The 12620-nt window shown below is 36.8% G+C and overlaps 1 protein-coding gene across 1 annotated transcript in view; it reads right to left on the bottom strand.

The window, feature by feature from the left end:
* The window catches only part of JMY (junction mediating and regulatory protein, p53 cofactor), a 69244-nt gene that overhangs the window by 8750 nt on the left and 47874 nt on the right, over nt 1-12620 (bottom strand). Inside the window, 4 exon segments of the mRNA XM_029958988.1 lie at nt 1254-1564; nt 3170-3716; nt 4969-5064; nt 7597-7683. Of these exon segments, the coding sequence (XP_029814848.1) occupies nt 1257-1564; nt 3170-3716; nt 4969-5064; nt 7597-7683 (1038 nt within the window). The 3' untranslated portion in view covers nt 1254-1256.

Below are 12620 nucleotides of genomic sequence, written 5' to 3'. Positions count from 1 at the left end.
CATAATTAAACAATAGTAAATCATTAGGGTGGCTAATGGCTAGTTCATGAGGAAACAAAGCCAACATTTATTTTCCTTTTCAAAAATTTTAAATTATTTAAAAATAGCATACCAATAGAACAGTTTGAGACATAGCCTTTCCTATACACAAGAACATTCAGCAGATGATATGCTAAGTTCCCAATCAGTTTTTAAACAGCTATAGCACTTTAGCAACAGCTACAGTAGTAACTAACCAGGGTAGAAATGCCAGATTGTGAACATTCAAAAGTTATCTGTTTTCTACTGCTAGCTGTGTTGCAAGGATTACAAATATTTGTCTTCCATTCTATTAAAATAGCCTTTGATTTCCAAACAGATTTTTAAATTCTTTACAGATTGTCATACCTCTGGTTTCTCAAATTTTAAGTTTAGTGGGAACCTTCACTGATACTTAAGTTCATCCACGTGCCAGTAGCAGAAAAGAACCATCGCAGAACAGTGCTGTATGCTGCTGCAATCAAGAATCTCTTTTTGCTACTGATGCAGACATAATTTTGAAAACTTATCTCTTGCCAATTTTTAGTTTGTTGTGAAATCATTAACTTCATCTGCTGAAGTTTGTACTTTCAGGCACTCTAGCATAGTATAATGCAAGTTCATGGAATTAATATGAGTAGTAGAGGTATAAATTAAATTTTTGTATATTTACTGTTTATAGCCTGGAAATTCAATTAAGTCAGAGATTTTACACATTGAAACCAAGCTATCACAAAGTCAGTCACACAGGATAACCCATGAGATTTCAATGTGTTCAGCATTCAAATTTAACTGTCCTTCACTTAAGAGTTATTCAGCTTGAAGTGACAGACATGCCAAATTTTTATAAGGCTGGAAGTAAGTAAAATGTAAGTATAAGGTGCGTCCAAGAGCGATTGTGCTGCTTTTTAAAGCTTTTTGGTAAGCTGGGAACTGTCCCTTCAAATTTACTAAATAAAATAGAGCTTTTTCTAGGAGCAGTCCTGTCAATATTCAGCAAAAGTACTCAAATAATAAAAAGCTAAGATATTGTCTAAAATAGTTTTCCTTATTATAAACCTTAAATTCTTTGGAAAGTCAGTGATACAAAATTCATGTATGTTTTATCACACTGGATGACAAGCAGTTTAGTCACGTAAGTACTATGTCTCCTAAAATGAACAACCTGAGGTTTATTTGCTACTGTTATAGAAAAACTGTTGCAGAAATATTTTTTTTAAATGTAGTTTAATTACAGGTTAATTTTCCCAGTCTGTGCAAGGCAAGCTCTCCTCTTCATCCTCTGACTCAGGTGATGCTTCCTTAATCCGCCGCAATGCTTCATGGATGCTCCTTGTCAGAGGGTCAGTATCAGGCAGAATTGTAAAGGATTCTCTCAAAACATCTTTCTGCACTTTCTTCAGTTTCACTCCTTTCCTGATCTGAGCCAAGATGTTATTGCTATCATCTTCATCAGGAAAAGGAGGAAGACTTCTCTGCTCAACTTTTCTTAAGTGAAAGCTGCCACGTTTCAAGGAAGCCAGCACTTCATCCATCGGGGAACTCACTGCAGTAAATCAAAAGACCTTCAGTATTATTTTTACTAAATTTTATCAGCCTTAATTTTCATTTCCTAGAGATCAAAAAGTAGCTACATACTATCAGTGTGATGGTCCCTCACCATAAGTATAATGGTTCCCCCAATACCATTTCCACCTCTAAATTTATCTTCCTTACTACCAGGTCAAAATTGGTTTATACAGACAAATAATTTTTGTAACCACTTAACTTCCTATCAGGCAGGTAGTAAAGCTTTTTGAAAAAGTGGCTTTCCTGGTTGCAATCAGGAAAATCAAATAAGCTGCAATGAATCCAACACAATGAAAGTATTTTTTGTTTTTACTTTAAAACTCATGTAATGAGTTTTACCTTAGGCATTTAGGTACCTCAGGTACTGGACTGTGCAATCCATTCTCATCACTCACACTATATGGCTAATTTTGCCTGCTGCATGACTACTACGACATGCCGGTGAGGGAAACAGCAATACAGACAACTGCAACAGCATGCATTTTCCTGCTTCTCTGGATTCACAAACGTATTAGCACCTAGTCACATCATGCCTATAAAAACTCCCTTCCTTCATAATTAATTAAACAGAGAAGTGAAAGATAATACTTCATGGCAAATCCTTCCTTTATCCCTGATTTTGAAACTAGTTTTCTGAAGAAATAAAACACGGGCTTTGGGTCTTTGAAGAGCTATAAGAAGGCAAGATCTCCACCCCAGAGAATGTGTTATAATAAAGTACAATGGTTTAAATAGCTCACATACACCAGAACATAAAATGTGCAGCACTTAAAAATCTATACCTGAATATCCATCTCCAGGGGTTTTTTTATACTGTAGAACACATTTTTTAAAACCTGTTTTGCATTTATGAGTAAGCTCTGTCCATTAGAGTACAGGCTCAGACAGTTAGAATAGACATGAGGAAAAGAGAGAAATAAAAGAACATACGACTGCACATTTGAGAGTGGAAAGAAGGACTGTAAAGCACTTGTCTGTCATACACAGACAACCTTCTGAAGCCACTGAGAGACTTGGAGCATCTCAGGGGATACAGATCAGAGGTAGAGTGCTGCTGCAGACAGTAACAATACTCTTAAGAGGGATGATGTAATTTGACTTTATATTTGTCGTATTATGATGTATATAAAACTGCACGCACAATAGGTGCTTTATACAAAATTGCAAGATAAAATGTAAAATAAACAATAGGACTGCAGAAAAATCATTGTTACTCTGTTATTAAAAAAGCTGCATCCTCAGGTGAAGCATATAAGATTTGCAGTGCTGGCAGTAAATAGATACAAAAAAAATCTTTTAGACAGCATTTAGCTCCATTTTCTATCTAATCTAATGTGGTATACCACAGAGTCAGTTTTCTAAGTGTTTTCTTACTGCTCAAGTACGCCACACTGTCCTAATGTTTGAGTTGCCAGTATCTGTCAACTGAAAAGGATTTAACAACTTCCTTATTAATAATAAATTATTATTACTAAATCACAGCACACACTTTCCTACAGAGCAATTCAAAAGAGGAATGGATGTGCATTACAATTTTTAAATTGGCAACAAAAAATTAAATATACAGAAATTAAAACATTACCTTTCCTCCTCTGTAAACCCTCTAGATCACCAGTCTTCTTAAGCTTCTTCTTGGCACTGACTAGCTGACTGCTATCAAACAGATGAGCTGGTGGGACACCAGAAGAGTGCTGGACTCCTTTCTCCACGCGTTTAACAAAGCTGTCACTTTTCTCTAAGGATTTGGTGGCTTCTTCCTTGGAGGGCAAAGGTGGAGGCGGAGGTGGAGGTGGTGGAGGCAAAGGAGCTGGAAGCTGTTCTCCAGTAACAGCCTCCGGCTGAGGCTGATTACTGGTGAGTGGAGAAGTGCTGACATGGGGCAGTTCAGAGGTAACACCATTACGAGGCAAGGAGATATCCTCAAGTTGTTTTAAGCTTGTAGGTTCCTGCACTTGCAAAGGCTGAACTACACTTTCTGATTCCACCTCTTCACTTTTCTCTTGGATTTTTATGGTTGCTGGCAAAGATTGAGGCTGATTGACACAGGACAGTGAGCTGGCTGCACATTTTCTTTTTGCATGAGCCAGCCGTAGTCTGGTTGATTTAAGTATGACTTGCCCAGGGTATCGCTAAAGTGAATAAGGTATTGATGATTAGGTAAGTACATGCAATGAACTATTCTAGATTTTAAGTACCTGTCGTTAGGTTTTGCCTTTCTGACAAATAACTTTCATTTTGCTCTGTACATAAAATCAAGGCAAAGATATCCCCACCTTTATTTAAGAAAAAAAAATAAATCAATTTTCCTGATTTTTATTCTTAATTAAGTCACAATTTGCATGTGATTGGTCTTCTCAGGGATATACATGGGTTGGTATTAGAATTTCTCTAAGAACCAGAAGGTATATTTTTTTTCCGGAGACTAAAATTCAAAATTCCGTCTTGCACTAGTCAATGGCTCCCTCTGAAAGTGTATGAGGTCTGTGAGACCAGTCAGAGTCTCCCTGACCTAATATACTGGCATTAAATGTGAATCATACTGCTTTAAAAGGTATGTCTTGATAACATCAAACTTTTTAAGACTTTCAAAGTATTTAGTTCTTAAATTTGCTGCCTCAGTATCTGTCTTTTCATATTAGTTTTGTCCATAGCCCTTTTCAGGCAAAAAATTAAACTGTTTCTGAAAGACAGGTCTAACATATTCTACACAACTGTGGTAGGCTAAAGCGGTAATATGTAAAAATATAAGCATTTTCATACATAAAGTATGAAGAGTTGCTGGTTAAAATAAGTAAATCTGCTTTAATTTACAGAAGTTACGCAATTCAAGAGCCTTGCAAACAATAAGGACATGAGGAGCGTATGCCAAACAAGACAACCTTCCAGTAAAGAAACTTCTCATACCTTTTTTTATATATTCAACAACAACAAAAAAAGGCTTCACCAATTAATAGAGTCTCTGTTTTCTTGCACTTTCAGCCCTTTCCTTATTCTTTCCCCTTAATTCCCCTTCACTCTATCCATTTTCTGGTGCTTCCATTGTAATAGGAAGGGGCAGGTATTGGCAGGTATTCTCTCAATCAGTGAGATTGAGAGAGGGGGGTATGTCAGATGCTAATGCTCTACCATTTAGATTATACTTCTTCTAGGAACATTTGCTAAGTGTCTTGTCACAAGGTATAGGTGTAAGAGTGAAGAGAAGTTTATTATGGCACTGGGAAGGCAACAGTGAGAGGAACCTGTTATCCTCAATGCCATATTTTGTTATGAATTTTCCAAAGAACAGTTAACTGCACAACGAAGCACAGTGTAGTCCTGGAATTAGTGAAAGCTTCTTTTGCGAAGGAAACTGGCAGAAAAGAACAACTCTTCTTCTGTTACCTGCTTAAATGAACGAAGTCTGTCCAGTGTTTTCTGTCGTTCCTGACTAACCCAGGAGCTCTTTCTTTCCTCTTCATCTTGCAATTGATCTCGCTTCTGAGAAAATACATGGAAAACATGCAAATATTACATCCAACATTCTATTTGGTGTAATTAAAAAAATTAAAGTAACTCTTCTACTACGTCGGGAATTACTTAAAAAGTTACTTTTCAAATAAACATATTTCCAAACTTCAAAAATTGGCCTTTGTCTTCCTCTTAAAAACAGCATACACTTCCTGTTTCACGAAGGTCAGGAAAGAAATATTTCAATCTCCAATGGGAACACTTGGAAGACTTGCTGCCTTGAGAGATGAGAAATACCTGGACTAAGTGACAGAATGCTATGCTGAGAGAAGCCCCTTTGAATTAAAAATTGCATAAATTAGTCACACAGCAAACCAGTATCCATTTTCCCTCATTTCAAGAACAAAATGACAGTCCAAATTGCAAGGCTGACCTTTTAAACAAGTCATATTAGTATTTTCACAGTACAAGAAATCACAGAACTCAGTGTCACAAGGTTTTTAATCCAATACTGAGCAAATTAAGTAGATGTTTTCACATTTACATTTACAACAGTAAATTTAAGTTTTGTATTAACTTAAGCTGTCATTATTTAATGTAGGTTGAACTAATGTAATTGCACTTAAGTAAAGGTTTGAAGCTCTTCCTTGCAGCTAAGACAGCTGTGGGTTTTTTTGGGGGAGGAATCTTACCTTACTGAAAACACTCTTTTGGATCCATCTCCTTAACGAGTCATCCTTTCTCAGAAAACTTCATCAAATTTACTACACCTTTGAAACAAACGCTAACTTCTCAGTCAAATTTACTGGACATGGAAGCTAGTTAACAGATGGTGAAATTCACTGCATGCAAGTTCGGAAGCTATCAGGAAAAGTGATGTAAGCGCTGACTATAAGGAAAAAACCCTGAGCAGAAACAGTAACTTTGATTTTTAAATGTCTCACAGTATTTAGTACTACTTTTAAATGCACATCTTCATAACTAAAAATTATGATCACTTCTGTGAACTTTTTACTGTCATTCAGTCAAAAGCAGTGTCTGCCTGCCTGACATTTTCATAAGTCAGCTAGTGGCCTGGTGTCCTTTATAAAGAGCCAACTCCTGTGATTTGTAAGGAACTAAGTATAGATGCACTAGGGAGAGAAAGAGGAGAACATGTCTGAAAAATAGTAAGGACAGGAAACAAGAAAAGGTAAGAGGAAGAGAAGCATGTAGTAAAAAGAAAGTAACAGAGCAATGGGGCAAAAATGTTAAAATAGAAGCATAAAGATTATAACAAGAAGAAAGAGTAGTTCTATCATCACACCTGAATGTTACATATGCATTCAGATTAAACTTCCTGAAGTAGTTGCAAACTCAAGGGGTTTTCTTTCTTTATTTTGAGGTTTTTGTTTATTTATTTTCGCTTGGCTTTTACATAAAACAGTGAAATTGCAATTCTTATTTGGTTTCAAATTTGGACTCTCTTGAGGTTATCTTTTCAAAATTCTTTATGAAAACCAGTGACTTAAAACCTATTTTACAATAATGTTAGAAATTTTCAGTCACATCATTAACAGAAAAACCCCGCACAAAATCTAAAAATTGGCATAATTCTTTACATAATACAAGCAGGCAACTCCATGATTTAAACCTCTGTAGTATCTGAGAGACAAGAAAGTCCTTTGGCTTTGTTGAGTCTTATTTTTAAGAGTGATAAATGGACCACAATCTGCACAGCAAATTTCTTTGCCTTATTGTAAGAACTGAAAAAAAAAATATTTTTTTTTTAAGTTCCTGAAAGAGTATTCCAATACGTACAGTCTTTGACAAGTAGCCTTTCCATAAAATAAATTATGCAGATGACTTCCTGGACAAATGTATCAATGTTAAAAATGTATAAGGATGAAACAGAATCACTTTCACTAATCCAACTGAACCCCGAATTAAAGAGACTTAGATTTCAATGCATCTTTGTCAGTGATCTTTATTAAATATTGATACTATATCAGCTCCTGGGACCAAGCCCAGAATTTGAATATTCTTTAAGATAAAGTCTGCTGTGTTCGGTGTAAGGGTTAGACTAGTTAGCCTATCCTCTGCTATGAGACTATGCAGAGAATCGTGGAGCATACAGCTGGAACTAAACGTTTATATAACATAATTCAAGTAATTTCTTGTGTAGAAAGAAGAAAAACAATGAACAAGCTTATTGAGATTTGAGAATAAATGTGTATAATTTCCTTACTCATATAACCTACCTTCCACTGTACTCAGAGCTGTCCAGAATCATCCATGTGTATGCGATAACAAACTGCATGCAGCTTACCCTAGCAGTAATCACTCAAACTGTACTTAGCATTAAAGGACTTTACTTGCTTGGTTCCAGTGTCATCCTAACACAGATATATATACTCCTCTTACCAGCATAATATGACACAGAAATCCATTGTGCAAAGGTCAGGGATACACACCATCTTTTTAAAAGAGCTATCACTCTGAATGCTCTCCTAATAAATGTATAATGAGGAATGCATGCTATTAACAACAGGCTAAAGTCAAGAGCAGAAAACTCAAACTTACTAGCTGAACAGTATGGTGCATTTTGTACTCCTCCTCACTCTGGTGACGCTGCTGCATCTTTTCATTATGCTTTGCAATACAGATCTCCTGTAGGGATGATACAAAACATTTCCTATAAAATATGTATTTCACATATAGATTTACAGAGTATAATGTCACATTTAGCAAACAGCACCTAGAAAAATAAAAGCAACAAAGCCTATCTCAGACAAGCTAATTTAACTTACAATAAACCATAACTGAAACAAAACCAAGCCAGACAAATCCAAACCTACTACTTTAACTGTTCAAAGAATATACACAAGTGACGGCTGGTTGGTTGAAAAGTCTGTTCTACAGTACTAGTACGAAAGTGGCAACAAACACCAATTTGTTGATATTTCACAAAGTCCTTGTTTAACTCCATGTATTTTCACACATGGATAATAACTAACTCTTGACTATACCGCATATTAATATTTATGCAAATAGAGAGCTTCCCATTTACAGGTGTCAGTTCATCTTTTGCATGTACAATCTGCAAGCACGAACATGAATAAAGCTGTTCAAATTTCATCATGTTCACTTCTTATCCCGAGTTCACATCTCTAACATCTGTTTAAAACCAAGCATATTGTCTGCAAATAAGAACAGATTAAAAAGAAAACAAAATAAAACAAAAAACCAGACCATGTTACAATAGCTGACAAGGAACAGGATGACAGTCAAACAGCAGGTAGATAGATAACTTCATAGGACAACACTGAGCGCTAGGAAATCAGACATGAGCTATGAAATTAGACCTGGTATAAGCACCACACAGAACAGAACTACAACAAAGTCAGATGTACAGTCATAAACAAATCTCACAGTTGTCTGAGAAGGTGCAGTGTTAGGAAGCAGTCTGGAGTATGACTTCAGCTAGAATATGAAAGAGATGGGGCTTCCCAGGCATCAGTCAGTGTGACCTACTGGGTAGATCCAGAAAAGAGCTTTGCCGTTGAAAGCATTGCTTCAAGGAGCTGACAGAGTTATCAGCCGCCAATCAAGGCATTACAGTTGTGGGAAATAGCACAAAAATAGGGACTGAAGGGATAAAAAAAGCTCAATATTTTGGACGCTTAAAAATGCAGAAAAAGTTATGTTCTCCTACAAGCTAACCATGGACATGCTATGATCACACAAAAAGGTAGTCAGCATTTCTGTATGGAAAAGGAATAGCATGCGGTCTTGAATGATTCTGAACAGTAAGACCATCAATGCTGCTCCTGTATGCAGGTAACTGACAAAAGCAAAGCTGTCTGTGGCAATACTGTCCCAGCTTCATCAGAGGCATATCGCAGAATGGCTTGGACGGGAAGGGATCTTAAAGCTCACCTAGTTACAACCTCCCTGTCACAGTCAGGGAATCTCTCACTGTATCAGGTTGCTCAGGGTCCCATCCAATCTGGCCTTGAACACTTACAGGGATGGGGCATCCGCAACTTCTCTGGGCAACTTATTCCAATGTCTCACCACTCTCAGTAAAGAATTTCTTTCTAACAGCTATCTAAATCTCTTCTAGTTTAAAACTGTTCCTCCAGTTTAAAACTATCCCCCTTTTCCACATAAACTATCTGCCCAAGTAAAAAGTCACTCTCTCTCCTTTTTATAAGCTCCCTTAACAAGGTTGCACTGAGGTGCAGGTCCCCACAGCCTTCTCTTCTCCAGCTGTCTCAGCCTGTCCTCATAGGAGAGATGCTCCAACCCTCTGATAATATTCATGGATCTACTCTGAACCCTCTCTTAACACATCCATATATATATATAGTTAAACACTGGTGGGCTTTAGGTTCGTTTGTTTCTGTTTGTTTAGGTTAGTTTTTTTTCCCCGGTGAGAAGAGTTACTCCTGGAAAGGTTAATCCATTTAATTTGTAACTGCAAAAGTACAAAATACCTCATCTCTGCATTTCAAAAACACAGCAATAGCTTCATCATACTAAAAGAATCAGAATGACTTTTTGTAATGCTACTACTGATTTATGTTTATAGTTTATTCTCTATTTAGGTTTTATAAAATAATGAGAAAATGTAAGTTAGGTTTGGGTTTTCTGACATCTCAAATACTTGAGGGGCACAATTTTATGTGATATTTTCTCTTTAGCATCAGTATTTAAAGCTTTTTGATTATGTGCAATAATGAGAGATGTTTTAAATATGTAAAGAGGATAAACCAGACCAAAATGTATTTGGTGCTGGCTTTGTATTAATAAACAACCTACTTTGATATAATTAGATCTCTATAACATGAAATAATAAAAATACTAGGAGAGGCTGGAAACGTTGCAGGACAGGATTAGCAATCTGAATCATCTCAGCTAATTACAGAAGTGGTCTCAGAAAAAAAAGAAAGGTTGCAATTTCAGAGGGACAAATGCAGGGTTCTACTTGTAGACAAGATTAAGTAACTCCAAACAAAGGATGAAATAAAAAAGTCAGATGGCATCATTAAGAAAATTATCTGGATTATTATTGCAGATGACAAGTTGAACATAAACCAACAAACTCTGGCAAAAAAAAGTCCAAAACCATCATAATTGGGTGTATGAGCAGGAATGCAGCCTGCTGCACATATGAAGTCGTCCTTCCTTCTCAGCCCTGGGAAGCAGGAGCATTATCACAGAATCATCAAGGTTGGAAGAGAATCATAGAATCATAGAAGCAGCCGGGTTGGAAAGGACCTCTGAGATCAAGTACAACCCTTGATCCACTACCATCGTGGTTGCTAGACCATGGCACTAAGTGCCACATCCAGTCTTATCTTAAAAACCTCCAGGGATGGAGAATTCACCACTTCCCTGGGCAGCCCATTCCAATGCCTGATTACCCTCTCCGTAAAGAATTTCATCCTAATATCTAACCTAAACCTCCTCTGGCAGAGTTTAAGACCGTGCCCTCTTGTCTTACTGATAGCTGCTTGGGAGAAGAGATGTACAAGATCACCCAGTCCAACCATCTACCCAGCACTGTCACTGTAAGCCCTAAACCACTAAACCATCACCCAGTGCCAGATCCAGATGCCTCTTGAACACCTCGAGGGATGGTGACTCCACCACCTCCCCGAGAAATTATGTCCAGTGAGAGCAACACCTCAAGAAATACATTGATAAACCATATGGAACTGAGAAAGCAACAAGAAATAATGCTCATTTCTCTTTTAATCACCTGACTGATTTCATAGTATCAAACTGTACTTCTATTAAAGAGAAAAAAAGGCAGAGCTGAGGAACCGCTTCAAACCTTGTAACTGGATAAACTACAATGTTTAAGACCAGTAACATGTAATATATGTAAAAGAGATCTGCATTAGTGTTGTATTTAACTAGTTCCAGTGAGCCTTGCTTTCAGATTAAAAACCATCCCAAATAAAAGGTGAGCTTTTTATGTGCAGAAACCGTGTTTAACTATTTTAAGCTATTAGAGAGCATCTAAAGGAGGGCAACAAAGATGGTCATGAAGTTATGTCAGGAGAGGTTTAGGTTGGTTATTAGAAAAAGGTTCTTCACCCAGAGGGTGGTTGGGCACTGGAACAGGCTCCCCAGGGCAGTGGTCACAGCACCAAGCCTGACAGAGTTCAAGAAGCGTTTGGATGATACTCTCAGGCACACGGTGTGACTCCTGGGGATGGTCCTGCGTGTGGCTAAGGGCTGGACTCAATGATCCTTGTGGATGATCCTTCCAACTCAACATATTCTGTGATTCTGTGATAAGCATTCTGTGTAGTTACACTCTTACATTGCTGTTGTTGTAGTAATAATAATAGCATACCAAGTAATCCTATGCCAGCTGTCACTACATCTACATAACATCTATTTTGGCATGGGCTGTGCTTTAAACTGTAGGCTTGCCAAGTAATAAAGGTGTCCTATTAAATGAACACAACAGCACGTGAGGAAGCTTCCTATATCAAAGCACATGTTATGAACACACCCCAAACAGCCTATTCGTGATAATGAACACTCCTCCTGCATGCAAAACAGTTCCATTCCATCACAAAGATATTCCATTCCATTCCATTCCATTCCATTCCATTCCATTCCATTCCATTCCATTCCATTCCAAAGATATTTTTCTAGATATCTTCTACACCATTTTTTTCACCTTGCCTGTTTGCTATAAATCTAGCTCCCTAATAAATCAGCTGTTTTTTTCATATGGTAATTTAATTAATACTACTGTGCAGCCAGCAGGGGGTAGACTGGCATAACAACAGCAATATCCTGCATGAAAAATCTATAGCTAGCTTTCAATAAATGAAAGTGATACTGCTATTAAAAATTTATTTTTTAATAACTTATTTAACATCAACACAAGAGAACACCAGGAAATGATTGCTTAACAAATGCACATAGGTATGCATATTGTATAAAAAAAATGAGAATAAAGACCTTATACTCATGGTAATACAGTGAAAAAACATCAACCTCTGTAAAACCATGAATTTTAAAAACGCTAGTTCAGTTATTCAGAGTCACAACTGAAAAATGTTTTTGATAAACAACTGTTAGCAACATTTCTAAATAAAGGTTTGGTACAATTATTTGACATCACTGAAAAATAAATGCATCATCTGCAAAACAGATGCAAAATAGATCTTTTCTCAATAGAAAAGATTTTCAAATACCTGGATGATGAAATTACCTCCCCTGAAAAAATAGAACTGATGATAGGGAATAATTTCTTGTTGTTTCCTTAGTCCTGCTATCTGCTGCTAAAAAGGAGATATTCTCCTGAAGGCATTCTCAGTTGCCAAAAAACTAATACTGAGCAAGGACTGTAATTTCTAAATATATCACAAGACTGTGATACACACCATTTAGTGCACAACATGCTTTTAATTTTCAACTACAGAACTGACAAGGTAAAAAAAAAAAAAGGAGAGGAAAAAACTCCAAAACCACCACCAAAATTTCACCAACCCAATTCAAGTCAGAACACCTGTTTAAAGTTTGTTTTAAGATAATTCACTGAAACAAGCATGGCCAGGAACACCATCTTGAAAGCA

Source organism: Manacus vitellinus, unplaced genomic scaffold, assembly GCF_001715985.3.
Source record: "Manacus vitellinus isolate BGI_N305 unplaced genomic scaffold, ASM171598v3 scaffold_18_pilon, whole genome shotgun sequence".
NCBI classification, from domain to species: Eukaryota; Metazoa; Chordata; class Aves; order Passeriformes; family Pipridae; genus Manacus; species Manacus vitellinus.
The sequence above is the reverse complement of the archived record's forward strand: the minus strand, read 5'-3'. Positions and strand labels throughout refer to the sequence as shown.